General features: G+C 39.7%; 1 protein-coding gene across 2 annotated transcripts in view; it reads left to right on the top strand.

The window, feature by feature from the left end:
- Positions 1–13,369, top strand: part of CTNND2 (catenin delta 2) — a 543,425-nt gene that overhangs the window by 273,048 nt on the left and 257,008 nt on the right. For both annotated transcript variants that reach the window (XM_074146739.1, XM_074146740.1), the window contains one exon: positions 7,983–8,177. In XM_074146739.1, coding sequence (XP_074002840.1) covers positions 7,983–8,177 — 195 coding nt within the window. The remainder of the gene's footprint in view (positions 1–7,982; positions 8,178–13,369) is intronic.

Raw genomic sequence — 13,369 nt, 5'->3', positions numbered from 1 at the left:
GTAAGGTTTTACAAAATACCCTGTAGAGTTTGTGTTTGTTTTTTTTTCTGGATATTTAGTTTTGGGACATGTCTCGCCAAATACACTAGTATTTCTGTTCCTTTACTTGCTGAGTTGAATGTATTGCCACAGCACCTGCTTTAGCATAGAACCTATGGTGCAACACAAGTTCTTACAGTTCAAAATTGGAAATAATAAACTTTTATCCTTTCTAAGATAAGGATGTTTAGCAAAACTTCAAATGAAATCTCTTCTGCTACAAAGGCTTGATATTATTTTGAATTGTCACGAAGCTGCGGTGAACTATCCAAACAGCGTACGTGCGGCTGCTTGGCATCGTTGCTTAGTAACATCATCCTATTGCTGAGGCGCTCAACCCTCAAAGTGTTTAGTGAGCAGGAAAGTTAGAAACAGTGATTTGTATCGCTGGATAGCAGGGTCTGTTCCTATTCATGCATAGGACTTCTTCCCCCTTTTTTGTAAAATTGGCAGGATTGAGGGGAAGGGAAGAGGCAGAGCTTAAGAGAAGGGAAGGGGAAAAAAACCTCCCAATGTGATCGTTAGCTAATAGTTTAAAAACAAATAAATGAATTTTATCTATCACTTCCTGCCTTGCTGAAGGCAAGTTGTCACTGCTGTGTGGTAGCGGTCGGTTTGGGGGAGTTCTTGGTGTTTTTTGTTCCTTCTTCAGTGACAGTTCCCTAGATCAGAAATGAAATGGGCATTATCTCCCTGAACTTGTCTGTCACATTTAATCTGCTGTTTCCTCCTGGCTATCTTTACCTCTTATCTCTTTGCTCCCAGTCACACTTCTCTTCTCCCACTAACAATTTATTTTTGATAAAATGTTTTAAGCAGCTGAATGCTTTTCAACAGAATCAGGACAGTAGCAGGAAAAAGAAAATGCTTGTGAGGAAACACAAAATTATGGTGTGGAAACACAAAATTCTGATTTTTTTTTTTGTTTTTTTTTTCTAAAGTTTTAGAATTAAAATAACCGATACAATACTTTGCAGTAAAGTCACATTGCATGACTGAAAATTAAACATAGACAACTTAAAAGAGAAACAAAGCTAAAAATGTTTTCTTTAAATATACTTAGGAGCATAATTAATTTCAGTATTTGGTTAAAAACTAGTTTGAGGTATAAATAATCCAGATACATAGTAAGCTTTATCAAATGGTTTTAAAGTTTATTTTGGACCTGTTTATTACACTTTAAAAAGTGTAATCCATTCTTCTGTTTCCCCTACCTTTATTTTTAGCACTGATGTGAAAAGTGCTAACCTAGGTCAGAGGCTGGTTTTGCAGTGTCCCTTAAGCAGCAAAAGCCAATCTGTTTTGAGGAGACTTTCCTAAGATAATTTGTCTATTAACCAGATTAAGTATGTCAGGGAAATTCCGCGGTGTGAGCCATGGTGCTGAACGTGATAGTATCCCGACAGTGAAACTGCTAATAGGTTTGATGGTGCAATGATAGTTTACAAGAAACACTCCAGACCATGCATCGTATTACGCTTTAATCTTTTAAATAGAAAACCTGACGAAAAGCAGTCTTAAGATACTGAAATGAGGCAAGTATGTTCTTTCTGAGGGCTTCTCTGCTGTAGCACATACTTTTTTTTTTTTTTTTTTTTTTTGTGGTGAACTTCTAGTGTAGACTGGGGGTGCCAAAGTAGCACATCCATGTTATTTCCAGACATCCAGAGTTTGGCATAAATTGAAAGGCATCGTGTGTAATCAGTCAATTCAGTGCTGGTATTATTTCCTTCTTTATTTGTACAAATAATCCTGGGTCTTGAGATCATGTGTACACATAGTTGTACACAACACAGAACAATCTAGTAAGAATGCAAAAAGTATAAAGAAAAAATTAGTTTAATTCTGAACTTTCGGTAGTTAATCTTAAATTCCAGTAATTGGGGAAAGAAAAGCTTCAGAACCAAATCAATATATTTAGAGTGTGTGTCTAAAATATAAACAGGTGAGAAACCTGTATTTAAGAAAAAGTTAAATCTGATTAAAAGGAATTTAATCCAGACTGTGTCTTGGTTCTGGTGAATGTAGATCATTGGTATGCTAAGGGCACAAGCTGCCATACCCAAGGTGTGCATTAGCTGGTACTGCCATATGGCCTGTCGTGTCTTACTGGTTAATTTAACCATCTGTCATGTCTTGACAATTTGTATTCGCTTTTAGTACTTGGATTAGATATGTTTTCTTCTCTTTGGTACCGTGCTTTTCATCACACAGTGCTGGCGTATTCCCATTATCTGAGTTTTATTAGTTTTATTTATAATAACATTTGTTGTAGATCATACTGTCAACTTCCAATGCTGTGAGGAGAAAATGCATGTATTCAGACAAGCATTTTGGAGAGGTTTCTGCATACATTTCTGGCAAAAAAAAAAAAAGTCAATATCAAAACCCTAGCCATGAATGTTTTACTTCTTTCTTCTCCTCCTCTACCCTGTTCACTTCTGATTCTGCACTTAGGTTCACATCAGCCACATAAAGTAAACCAGGTTAATGTCTGTAAAATAGGTTTTATTACATACGAGTTCAGATCAAAAATCCTACCGTTCATATCCTCTTTCTCACATGTTGCTATTTCAGAATTACAGAAGCTATGACCTGATGCACTGTATAATTTATTTTAATTTTTTTTTTTTAATAAAGACAGTAGGATTTCAGGGCAAGCTAAGAGAAACTTGTGTCAAAAAGGGGTTTCAGCCCTGATGTGCCATTTAAATCGAAAAGTTCTTTCAGTCCTCTGAAAAGCATGCAACGCACCAAAGCTACAAAATTGCTCTGATTCTCTTTTAGTTTCTGTGCCTGCAGTCTCTTATCTCGCCAACAGGGCTATTACAATTCTATCATCCTGTGGGTTGGGTTTTGTTCGTTGGTTTGTTTGTTTGTTTTTATTTGGTTCTTTTTTTTTCGGACTTGTAATCTAAGAAAAATTCAGTGCAAATTAGATGGGCAATGTTTTCATTATATTTGAAATTTAAAGTCCACACAGCCAGTTGTGGATGGTTGATCCTCTTTGGTAGAAAATAGAATCTCCCGAGTACAGTGTATCGTAGTGTGTTCAAAATCAGTGTTTGATATTTGGAGCCGCAAGTAGCCAGAGATACTGTGTGTTGAAATGTGTGGGGTTGCAACCAAGTTTAATATGGTGTAAACACATTATTGATAAGTGGTAATATAATGGTCATTGGGTGGTCATATAGTGGTCATTGAGCTTCATCCTCAGATCATATCTTGTTAATGATGCTCCTGTATCATAGACAAAAGGAAACTGCTTAACAGGACTCTTGATGAATGTATTTTGTGATGGGGGATTTCTAAATGAGGGCTGAATGGTTTATCTGGCCAAATCTGGATGGCTTTCTTCATGTTCGGATGATCGCTTGCGTATTTCATGTTTCCAATGGGCTCTTAAATCCTGGAGAGGAGGGCTGTACCGTATGCTCTTGCTATCAGAGATGTTTAGATCATATCATGAATTTGCAGGGCTCCTTTCTAGGGCTGCAGAAAGGCAGGATGACTGGTTGTAAAGGCTTTCACAAGGGGCACAAATGAAAACTGTGCAGACTTTGTCAAGGCATATGCAAATGCCTGTGTATCCATTCATTTGAATAATTTTCATGTCTTTAGTTTCTTGAGATAAAAAATCCTGCCAATATAGTGGTTTACTTTATTGACCTAAAATGTCAGATTAGCAGTGTCATTCAAATGTGGCTGTTGTATTTATTTCTATGACAGCACACACAAGCTCTGAAGAGTAATTAGGGATTATTTTGTGTATTCCTCTGAGGTTACACGTGTCTGATACAGTATTTCTCTTCCTGTGGAAAGTGAGAGCTTATCTAAAACCAGCCATTTCCCTATGCTACCGAGGAACATATCTGAATAACTTGGAAACCTTTAGCTAGTAGGGGTTGCCTTTTTGAGTGTAAAGGGTGGAGATTCATAGATTCATAGATTCATAGATTGGTCCAGGCCGGAAGGGACCTCCAAAGGTCATCTAGTCGGACCTCCCCGCAGTCAGCAGGGACACCTCCTACTAGACCAGGTTGCCCAGGGCCTCGTCGAGCTTCACCTTGAATATCTCAAGGGAAGGGGCCTCAACCACCTCCCTGGGCAACCTGTTCCAGTGTTCCACCACCCTCATGGTAAAGAATTTTTTCCTAATATCCAATCTAAATCTCCCCTTCTCCAGCTTAAAACCATTGCCCCTCGTCCTGTCGCTGCAGGCCTTTGTAAACAGACCCTCCCCAGCCTTCCTGTAGGCCCCCCTCAGGTACTGGAAGGCCGCTATGAGGTCTCCCCGGAGCCTCCTTTTCTCCAAGCTAAACAACCCCAGCTCCCTCAGCCTGTCAACAACCCCAGCTCCCTCAGCCTGTCAAGATGATTGTCTTTTTGATCCAACAGGTAGGGCTGCACTCCTCCTGGGTTCTTTCTATTTCCCATCTTGAATGTCAGAGGAGAGCAAAGGTGGTAGGAATGTGGTATCTTCATCTGGTAAAACTTCTGGCTGGGTCTAGGTTACCATCATTGCCCTAATCTGATTAACCTGGCTGGGGACTCACAAGATAACCCTGATGGAGCCTGACCGTGGTCTAGTTTTACAGGCTCTGCACAGTTGCAGAAGAAGGGGCGTTCCACTTTCTATCAGGTATCAGCCTTAACTTTTCTATATGCTTTGTTCCTGTAGATCATCAGTTTCTGGTGGTTAAAAAAAAAAAAAACCCAAAAAAAACAAACCCCAAAATGGTGTGGTGTTATGTTGTGGTTTTTTTCTCCCCAAGTAGTCTGCTTCACTTTTGGTGCCTCTCACTGTTATTTTAGACCCTTTTAGTTTTCTCCACACTTTCTGCTGTGATGCATCTCCGGCATTGCAATCAAATAATTTCTCAGTCTTTTGTCAAACTAAAGATTTAACTATTTAAGGAATTAATTGTCAAGTCGTTTCTTCAGCCCCAGAATAATCTTAGCTCTTGTCTGGTTTTGGTTTGGTTTTGTTTTGTTTTTTTAAATCTAGAAGGAATTAAAAAAACCCCACTCCTTCTGAACCTTGATCATAAAAGTTCTGTGTCTACTCTGATGTGATATATATCATTTGTAATTAATGGCTTGCATAACTGTAAATCTAATGATTTCTCTTCGAACTTGTACGTAGACCTGTCTTCGAATGGACTTGATGCCTTATACGTCCCCAAGGGAAAAATGGCATTGCTGTTAGGGATGGGTTGGCCGGGGAGGGGGGATGAATGCATTTTCAGAATGTGTCAGAGAGTTGCCTGTGGCCTTGATGCACATCACTGCTCTGGTTTGAAGCACCCCAGAGCGGTGCAGTGGTATTGGCGGGGTGAAGGGGATAGTGGCTGGTTGAGGTTTGGACAAATGCAGTTTGAGGTGAACCATGTGTTTATGATGTGTTTACCTTTAGGGAAGCCACTTCTGAAGGCGATGGGCCTCCTTGAATGCGAGAATGCTAATGGGCCTGGGTAATCCGATGTTTTACTGCTTCCTGGTGGTATATTGATTGCTGCTGACCATTCCGACCTTGTTGCTTTTCCAACCTATGTGAGCTTCAGACTGCATTAATATAAGGGGTTTTTTTTGGACCAGATGACACAGATCAGCTTGCAGCTTTAGGTAGTAAAGGATGTAGCTGTTTGCTGCTAACCCAAGATGCGGGCAGGAGGCTTGTTATACCTCTCTCTTTCTTCATGGCATCAATTCTTTGAGTTCCTGGTCTGTGGTTTGCTCGATTATCCTAACCGTCTTTCCAGTGTCTTCCAAAGTAACAGCAGAATATGGTGGAGGGGCTGAGTGTGTAGATGAGTTAGGATGCAGTTGTCTGAAATCCATCACACTTCCCCCTTGTTCTTTTTTTAATGGTAAAAATTATCAATGCTCTCCAAAGAGCATTGTTAATTTGTAAATGGACAAAAGACATGTAGTACTTACAGAAGGGGCTGTAATTCTTTATTCTGTAGCAAATCTGGTTTGTTGATGCACTGTTGAACCTCTGAAATGCTGCCCTCAATTCTTCTCTATTTTTTTTTATCTGAATACAAATTGAACCAAGTACATAGTGAAATTTGAACATAATCATAACGGGCTGTATTTTAGGATCCACTCTGAAGGATACTAGAATTTAGTGGAGTCATTCAGCTGCTCTGAGAATCAGTCTCAAAGATGCAGGGTTAAAGAGCATTTTGAAAATGAGGACCATGAAGAATTTAATTCTATAATAGTGATATCAACTTCCTGGATAATTGCAGTAGTTATAGGTAAAATATGTCTTAGGGATTCTTGGCAGACTTTCTAGTAAGGGGAAAAACAGAATTACTTTCAGTAGTGTGCTAATGGCAAGTCAGTCTGAAAAATGTTTGAAGGAAAAATATGCAAATAGGGTATTCTACTGAAAACATGCACATACATTGAAAAATTCAGAAGAAAACACCTATATGGCACAAGCTGATTAGAAAGAAGGAAATGGAATAAATTATTCTTTTCCTCCAGACAATTTGTATTAAAGTTTAAGTAACTTTGTGTATCTTTCTTACTTCCTCCTATGTTGCTGTCACACATAGCTTTATGTCTGTGCTTTGCATTTTAAAAATATTTAGTGTTTGTTTATGCAACAAAACCACTGTGAGCACCATGAATGTGGTAGAGACTTTTCGGCAGGCATGGCTACACCGTTTGTCTGAGCAGCACAAGCTAAACTAGTAGAACATTGCCCACATCCAGGATTTTAACTTCACAGGAGTATCAGTGAGGATGTGATACGTTGTTTCTTTGATTGCTTTTTCTAGACATTAAAATAGCACGTAATTACTTTGTGGTATAGACCTAACCTTTGTCAAGTGTTTCTTGCCTACTTGCTTCTTGCCTCCTAAATGTGTAATACTTGTCTGGCTCCCCCATGACTCTTCTTCGGAATCTTGCTAACAGGCAACGGAACTGAAGCACCTCAATGACAGTGTGATTCAAATGACAGTGGTAGTCATGGTGGAAATATATAGATACGTTTTTTGAAATATCATGATAGAAGATAATGTTTTAATAGTAGAATAATAACAATGCAATTCCAGTTGATCTTATTCTTTTTAAAAAAGAGCTGTATCCTTAAGATAATTTTTCCAGAAGGGATGTTTAATTTGCTCATCCTGCAAGGATTTAAGATGGAGAAAGTCTTGGCGATATTTTTTTGGGTTTTTTTTGTTTTTTTTTAAACTGTTGAGGACAAAATGTTGATAGGGCATGATGGTTCTGTTGTGTTTTAGTGAAGCAGCAAAAAGATCAGCACACTGGAACAGGCTGCCCAGGGAAGTGGTTGAATCACCATCCCTGGAGGTATTCAGAAGACATGTAGACGTGGTGCTTAAGGACATGGTTTAGTGGTGGTTTTGGCAGCATTGGGTTAATGTTGGACTTGATGATCTTAAAGGTCCCTTCCAACCTAGGCGATTCTATGATTCTGTGATTCATATCTATTCATCAGCTTTACCTTATTTCATTTGAAGATCTAAAGATATGGGCATAAGATGTGAATTTAGTTCTGACTTTGCTTCTTCCTTCTTCTCCCCCATTCCTGATTCTTCTGTGGTCCCCTTTGGTCTAGGGCATTTCTGGATCTTGCAGCTTGATTATTTTTTTTTTTTTAATTCTTATTTTTTTCTCTGTGTAAGAAGATATATCTGTCTCTCCAAAATATGTAGTTTCCTTGGAAGAAATGGGGTTTTGGAGTAGATACAGGCAGCTGGGTGATGCAACTAAAGTGATTATCTGGAGCTGTTGCTGCCTTTGTATGCTGATTTTATTTGTATGTTGAAAGGAATTATTTCTTTGGGGTTTTTTGTTTGAGTTGAAGTGCTGCTTTCAAGTAAACTTTTCATGAAGTAGACCCTGTATTTGTCACTTTTTTCCTCTCTCTCAAATGTTTCTTATAAATCTGTTTGCAGCTGGGTCTCGGGCATCTTACAGCAGCCAGCACAGTCACCTTGGCTCCGAGTTAAGAGCACTGCAGTCTCCAGAACACCATATAGATCCTATTTACGAAGACAGAGTTTATCAGAAGCCCCCTATGAGGAGTCTCAGCCAGAGTCAGGGGGACCCTCTGCAACCAGCACACACAGGCACATATCGCACTAGTACAGGTAGGTGGATGTAACTTGCATGACTGTCTTTTTATGAGATATACCTCATTCTTCAGTACTAATTATTCTTCTCTTTCTAATGGGCTAAACAAAATGTGTTATGTGCATGCCAGTCAAACAAAATACCTTGTGCAGATGGTAGCTCTATCAATAGAACCCCAAAGGCATGCACAAATAGGAGAAATACTTAATGTTGTGCTATATGTATAGGAGGTTAAGCTAATTTGGGGAGAGTGCTTACTCATAAGGAGAGAGAGGATTTTTTTTTTTTCATCCTATGTATTGTCTTTGAGGAAAATTTGTTGTCTCTGAAGAAATTGCTAGGATTTCTTGCTTGCAAAGGTGTTTTCTGTGTTGCAAAGGGACCGCAAAGTTCCTTCTGCAAGAAGTGAAAGGATTGTTAACTTACTTTCAAAGTGGATCATACATAAATGTTCTTCCTCTCTCCTACAGAGGTACACTTAGGTATAGGTACACAGACTTATGTCTATTGAACTATGGCATAGAGAAAAGCAGTTAGCATCAGTGGTTTATCCATAAATAATAATGATTGTCCATGAAATGCACTGGTGTACAAGTCCTACTTGCAGAATGTCCTCTCAACCAAATGAAATACAGCTGTATGTTGGAACCCACAAATAGATCACAAATCAACAGGGATATTTATGGTATTTAATGCAGAAAATAGAGTACATAAATGCTACAGCCAAAATAGCCTAAAGCAGATGTAGAAGGAACTTGCCTTAGGAATTGTAAGTATTTCTGGTTTTTTATGTTTGCTGTGTTGATCAAAGAGGGAAGATTATGTCCATTCTCACATCACTCCCATTTTCATCAAGAAAAGGTTACATGTACTTCTTGGAGCAAGATAACTCTGCTTTCTTCTAAAACTTTATTTTTTTTATTTTTAAGAACCATTTATCCAAGGACAAAGCTGTCAGTTCTTGCATGTCCAAAAATTTCTGTTGCTTCATGCAAATTTTAGATGTTTGGAGTACAGGAGAAAATCCTTAAAAAAAAGTTTTTCCACAGAATTCTCTAGTTAAATACCTGTGACAGCTTATACTTTTTGAAGAATACCATTTCACCATTTTTTTCCTGTGAATGTAGTATGTTTTGTTTAGAGTCATATGCACATATAAGAAAGTAATTGTCCCCTTCATGCAAAGAAGAGTATGTCTCTGCCTAAATCACTGAGCAGAGGAGGCAGTGACGGTGAACAAAGTGGCTATTTATGTTGAACTTTATGGCTCATGTTCCACATGTAGCCGGCTTGTATTCCCTATACGATGTGCTCTTTCCCAGTCATGCCCTGAAGTGGGTTTCTTGTTTTGCTTGCAAAATATCCCTTGCTTCCCTGCGCTGAAGTAGCAGGCTGGCTTGTAACTGGAATCTTCACAGCACCTCCTTAAGGAAGGAAACCCTGTCAACATAGATCACAATTATAGTGAACGAAACTGGGACGCAGGATGTTTGTGGGTAATACCTGGAGATGGGTTTTCAGAAGGGAAGAGGAAAAGCTAAAAAAATACGCTGATTTGGGTAGCAAAAATGGGCCCTGTGAAGGTGAATTCTCTTTTGCTGTTTGGGATATGGATTTGAACGTTGCTCCAGGCTCGTTCTGAAGAATGACCCCATCAGTCCAGCTTTGTGTTGGGTTGATCCTCCCTTGCTTTCCCCCTCCACCCCTATCATCAGGGTCAGGGGAAATAAAAGCAGGTGGATGCGTGCCAGGCCAATTATTCTGTTGCTCTGTCGATAGCTGTTAGCTGCGGATGCTGTCAGCCTTTCACACAACCAGGCTGAAGAGCTGTCAGCACTCAGAGGGAATTTGGAGCTGGATCATATCAGCTCTCAGACTCCTCCTGCCTCTACCAAAAATGCCTGTAGGAATGTATCCCTTCTGATGGAGATGATACATCTTTTTTTTTTCTCAAAGTAGCAGAAAGGAGGGGAAGGAATTCAGCTGAAGTTTGGCACGCATAAGTTTTTATTTCTTCTTTGGGTTGTCTCAAGTGTTTATTATGGTAGGACTGAATAACTAGTTGTCTGGACTACTTGGTATAAGATATGAGGGACATAGATTGCTGCATACTCCCGGAAGATAAGTGCCAAGGGTTCATGGCCCATATCTTCTGTGTGCATGCATTGCACCGGGGAGGGAGAAAGCTTTAAGACTTCAGTGTGCTCCTTTGTAGACCATAGTTCACATTCTTTTGTCTATTACAGCAATACCTTTAATCGTGAAGATGGTGCATGCTTTTCCACATCTGATGGGAAGGCAAACTTAGTCTAAGGACTTTGTCCAAAGCCTAGATTTTTTTTCTCTGCAGCTAACATTGGCCGTTAGAGACAAAAATCATGCTAGTTATACTTGCAAGCCATTTACTTCTGTATGGATTGTTTTTAAAAAGAGAACATTCTTCCTGAATTCGAAAATTTCACTGAATTTGGAAGATGAGTGACTCACAGGATGGAAACTGTTTTGGTTTTGGGCTTTTTTGTGTTTTTTTTCTTTTTTTTTTAAATGTAGACATCACCACTTTATCTTTTGTGAGCTTTTCAATACTTACTAAATTCAGGAATGTTTTCACAACTAAGGATAGTGTCCACTCAGAGTTTTTCATCCTCTAGGTGAATAAACATTCAATAGCAGAATTCAATAAGCTAAAATTTCTCTATGGGGTAAACTAGATTCAATTTGTTCTATTTACTCACTGTTTTTTTGAGTGTTTGGTTTTTTGGGTTATTTTAACTTTCATATTTTCCTTGTATTTCACTTGTGAATGAAATACATGATGATAGTTCTGCACTAAGGGCTGCAAATTACAGATGGTACAAAACAGTAGGAATTTACTGGACATCTCCCTTGCTAGCATAACTTTAGAAAGGGACAGGATGAATTCTTCATTGCTTTGTGGTTTAAATTATGACCAGGTGTGTTACTGTCATGCTGTCTAAACTGAAAATAATCTTTCAAACTTGACAGCAGTAGCTACATAGGCTTTTTTGACCTGTAGCTTTTATTTAACAATCCCTTTTGGTCTTCCAAGGCTAGTGTCTTTTCTCATATAAAAAGTACCAAACTCTTGTGCTAAAAGTAGCAATAAACATGAAATTCTACTTTTGCAATGGAAATCCTCAAAAGATGTGCTTGGAGGGAGTACTCAGAATAAAAATAACAAATTAATTTTCTCACTGAATAGCAACTTAGAACTTGTATTTGTAAACAGAGTAAATAACAGTAATAATTTATGTTCAGGCATGTGTGTTACTCATTTTCCTTATGTCATTGTTTCAGCTGGAATAGAGTTGACTTCATTGCTGGCAGCTGGTTTTGGATTTGGGATGCAAGTGGTGTTGATAGCACAGTGGTGGTTTCAGTTGTTGCTGAGCTCTCAAGGCCTTTTTTGCTCCTCATATTGCCCCACTCACAAGCAGGCTGGCGGTGCACAAGAAGTTGGGAGGGGACACAGCTGGGACAGCTGACCCAAACTGACCAAAGGGATATTCCATACCATATGACATCATGCTCAGCATATAAAGCTGGGGGAAGAAGGAAGCAAGGGACATTCAGAGTTACGGCATTTTGTCTTCTCAAGTAACCATTATGCATGATGGAGCCCTGCCCAGCCTGGAGATGGCTGAACACCTGCCTGCTGATGGGAAGCAGTGAATGAATTCCTTGCTTTGTTTTGCTTGCATGCACGGCTTTTGCTTTACTTATTAAACTGTCTTTATCTCAACCCACGAATTTTCTCACTTTCACTCTTCTGATTCTCTTCCTCCATCCTACTCGAGAGAGGAGTGAGCGAGCGTCTGCATGGTGCTCAGTTGCTGGCTGGGGTTAAAAAATGGGGTTAAACCACAACAGTCTTTTTTGGTGCCCCACATTGGGCACTGAAAAGGACCGACACATTTTAATCTCAGCTGGCAACTAGCACTACGCAGCTACTCACTGAGTTCTCCCCCTCTCCCCCCAAGAAGGGTAGGGAGAAAAGGAGGGGAAAGGAAAAAGCCTCATGAGTTGAAATGGAGACGGTTTATTAGAACAATAACAGCAATAATAATGGAGAAAGAGTATACACGATGAAGTAATACACCATAAATCACTCTTACCACCCAGCAAATTGATGGCCCAGCCTGTTCTGAGCAGTGATAGCGGATACCCGCCCCTTGGCCAACCTGTATTTGTATACTGAGCGTGACGTCGATGGTATGGAATACTCCATCAGCCAGCTTGTTCTGTCTATGCTGCTTCTTGGCTTCTATGGGAAGCTGAAAAAAGCCCTTGGCTAATATAAACATCACCTGGCCCCAACTAAACCAATATGCAGTATCTACATTCCTTTCATACCAAATCTGAAAGACAGCAGCCACTAGAAAGAAAATTAACTGTGTTGGCTGAAACCAGGATCATATCCACCTCTGGTCTATGGGCCATCCCTCTGGTGTTTAGGTTAAACCATGACACCATATAAATCTAAAGGCTTTGCATTGTTAATTTAAAATCTAAGGTAATAATAGTAGATATAAGCTTATTTGATGGGATGTTTACATGAACGCTGCTGGAATTTGAAGAGAGCTATTACTCAAGAGGGGGTAAGGATTGCCTTTCAGCCAGAGTGGGACACAGAACCAGTGATCGTTCATTTATTTGCAGAACTAGAAGTTTGGGCTAGTTCTTAGTTATTGGCATTTAATTCACGTTAAAGATTAAACAGGTCCAAGTGGGTAAAATCTCACTATTTAGCAAGCCTGGGATTTCTGTAGCTGCCTTGAGGAAAAAGCAGCTTTGCTGCTCAGGTTCTGGGCTGTCAATGCTGACCTGCAGCAGGGGAGCACAGCTTCAGTAGTGGTGGGGTCTGTGGATTCAGTTCCCATCACCCTCTGGAAGCTGGCAGCACTCTGGAGGTTCATAATGACACTTGCTTTCACCATGGTGCCTTGGTGAAAGAGACAAGCCCTCTTTTCTAAAAAGGATATGATTTCCACGTGAAGTTATTAAAAGCTTTGAAGGAGTTCTGTCCCCAGTGGTCTGGGAGGCAGGGGTGGTAGATGGGAGGGCTGTGCTTATCCTAAACTCTCCACAAACTTGGCTTTATCAGTGAAGTAAGTGCTGCTGGCTTAAAGCAAGTCTGACTCTGTTACCTGTGGATATTTAGACCTCAAAACCTGCAGAGTGCTCATGC

This window comes from Numenius arquata, chromosome 4, assembly GCF_964106895.1.
Source record: "Numenius arquata chromosome 4, bNumArq3.hap1.1, whole genome shotgun sequence".
Lineage (NCBI taxonomy): Eukaryota > Metazoa > Chordata > Aves > Charadriiformes > Scolopacidae > Numenius > Numenius arquata.
The sequence above is the reverse complement of the archived record's forward strand: the minus strand, read 5'-3'. Positions and strand labels throughout refer to the sequence as shown.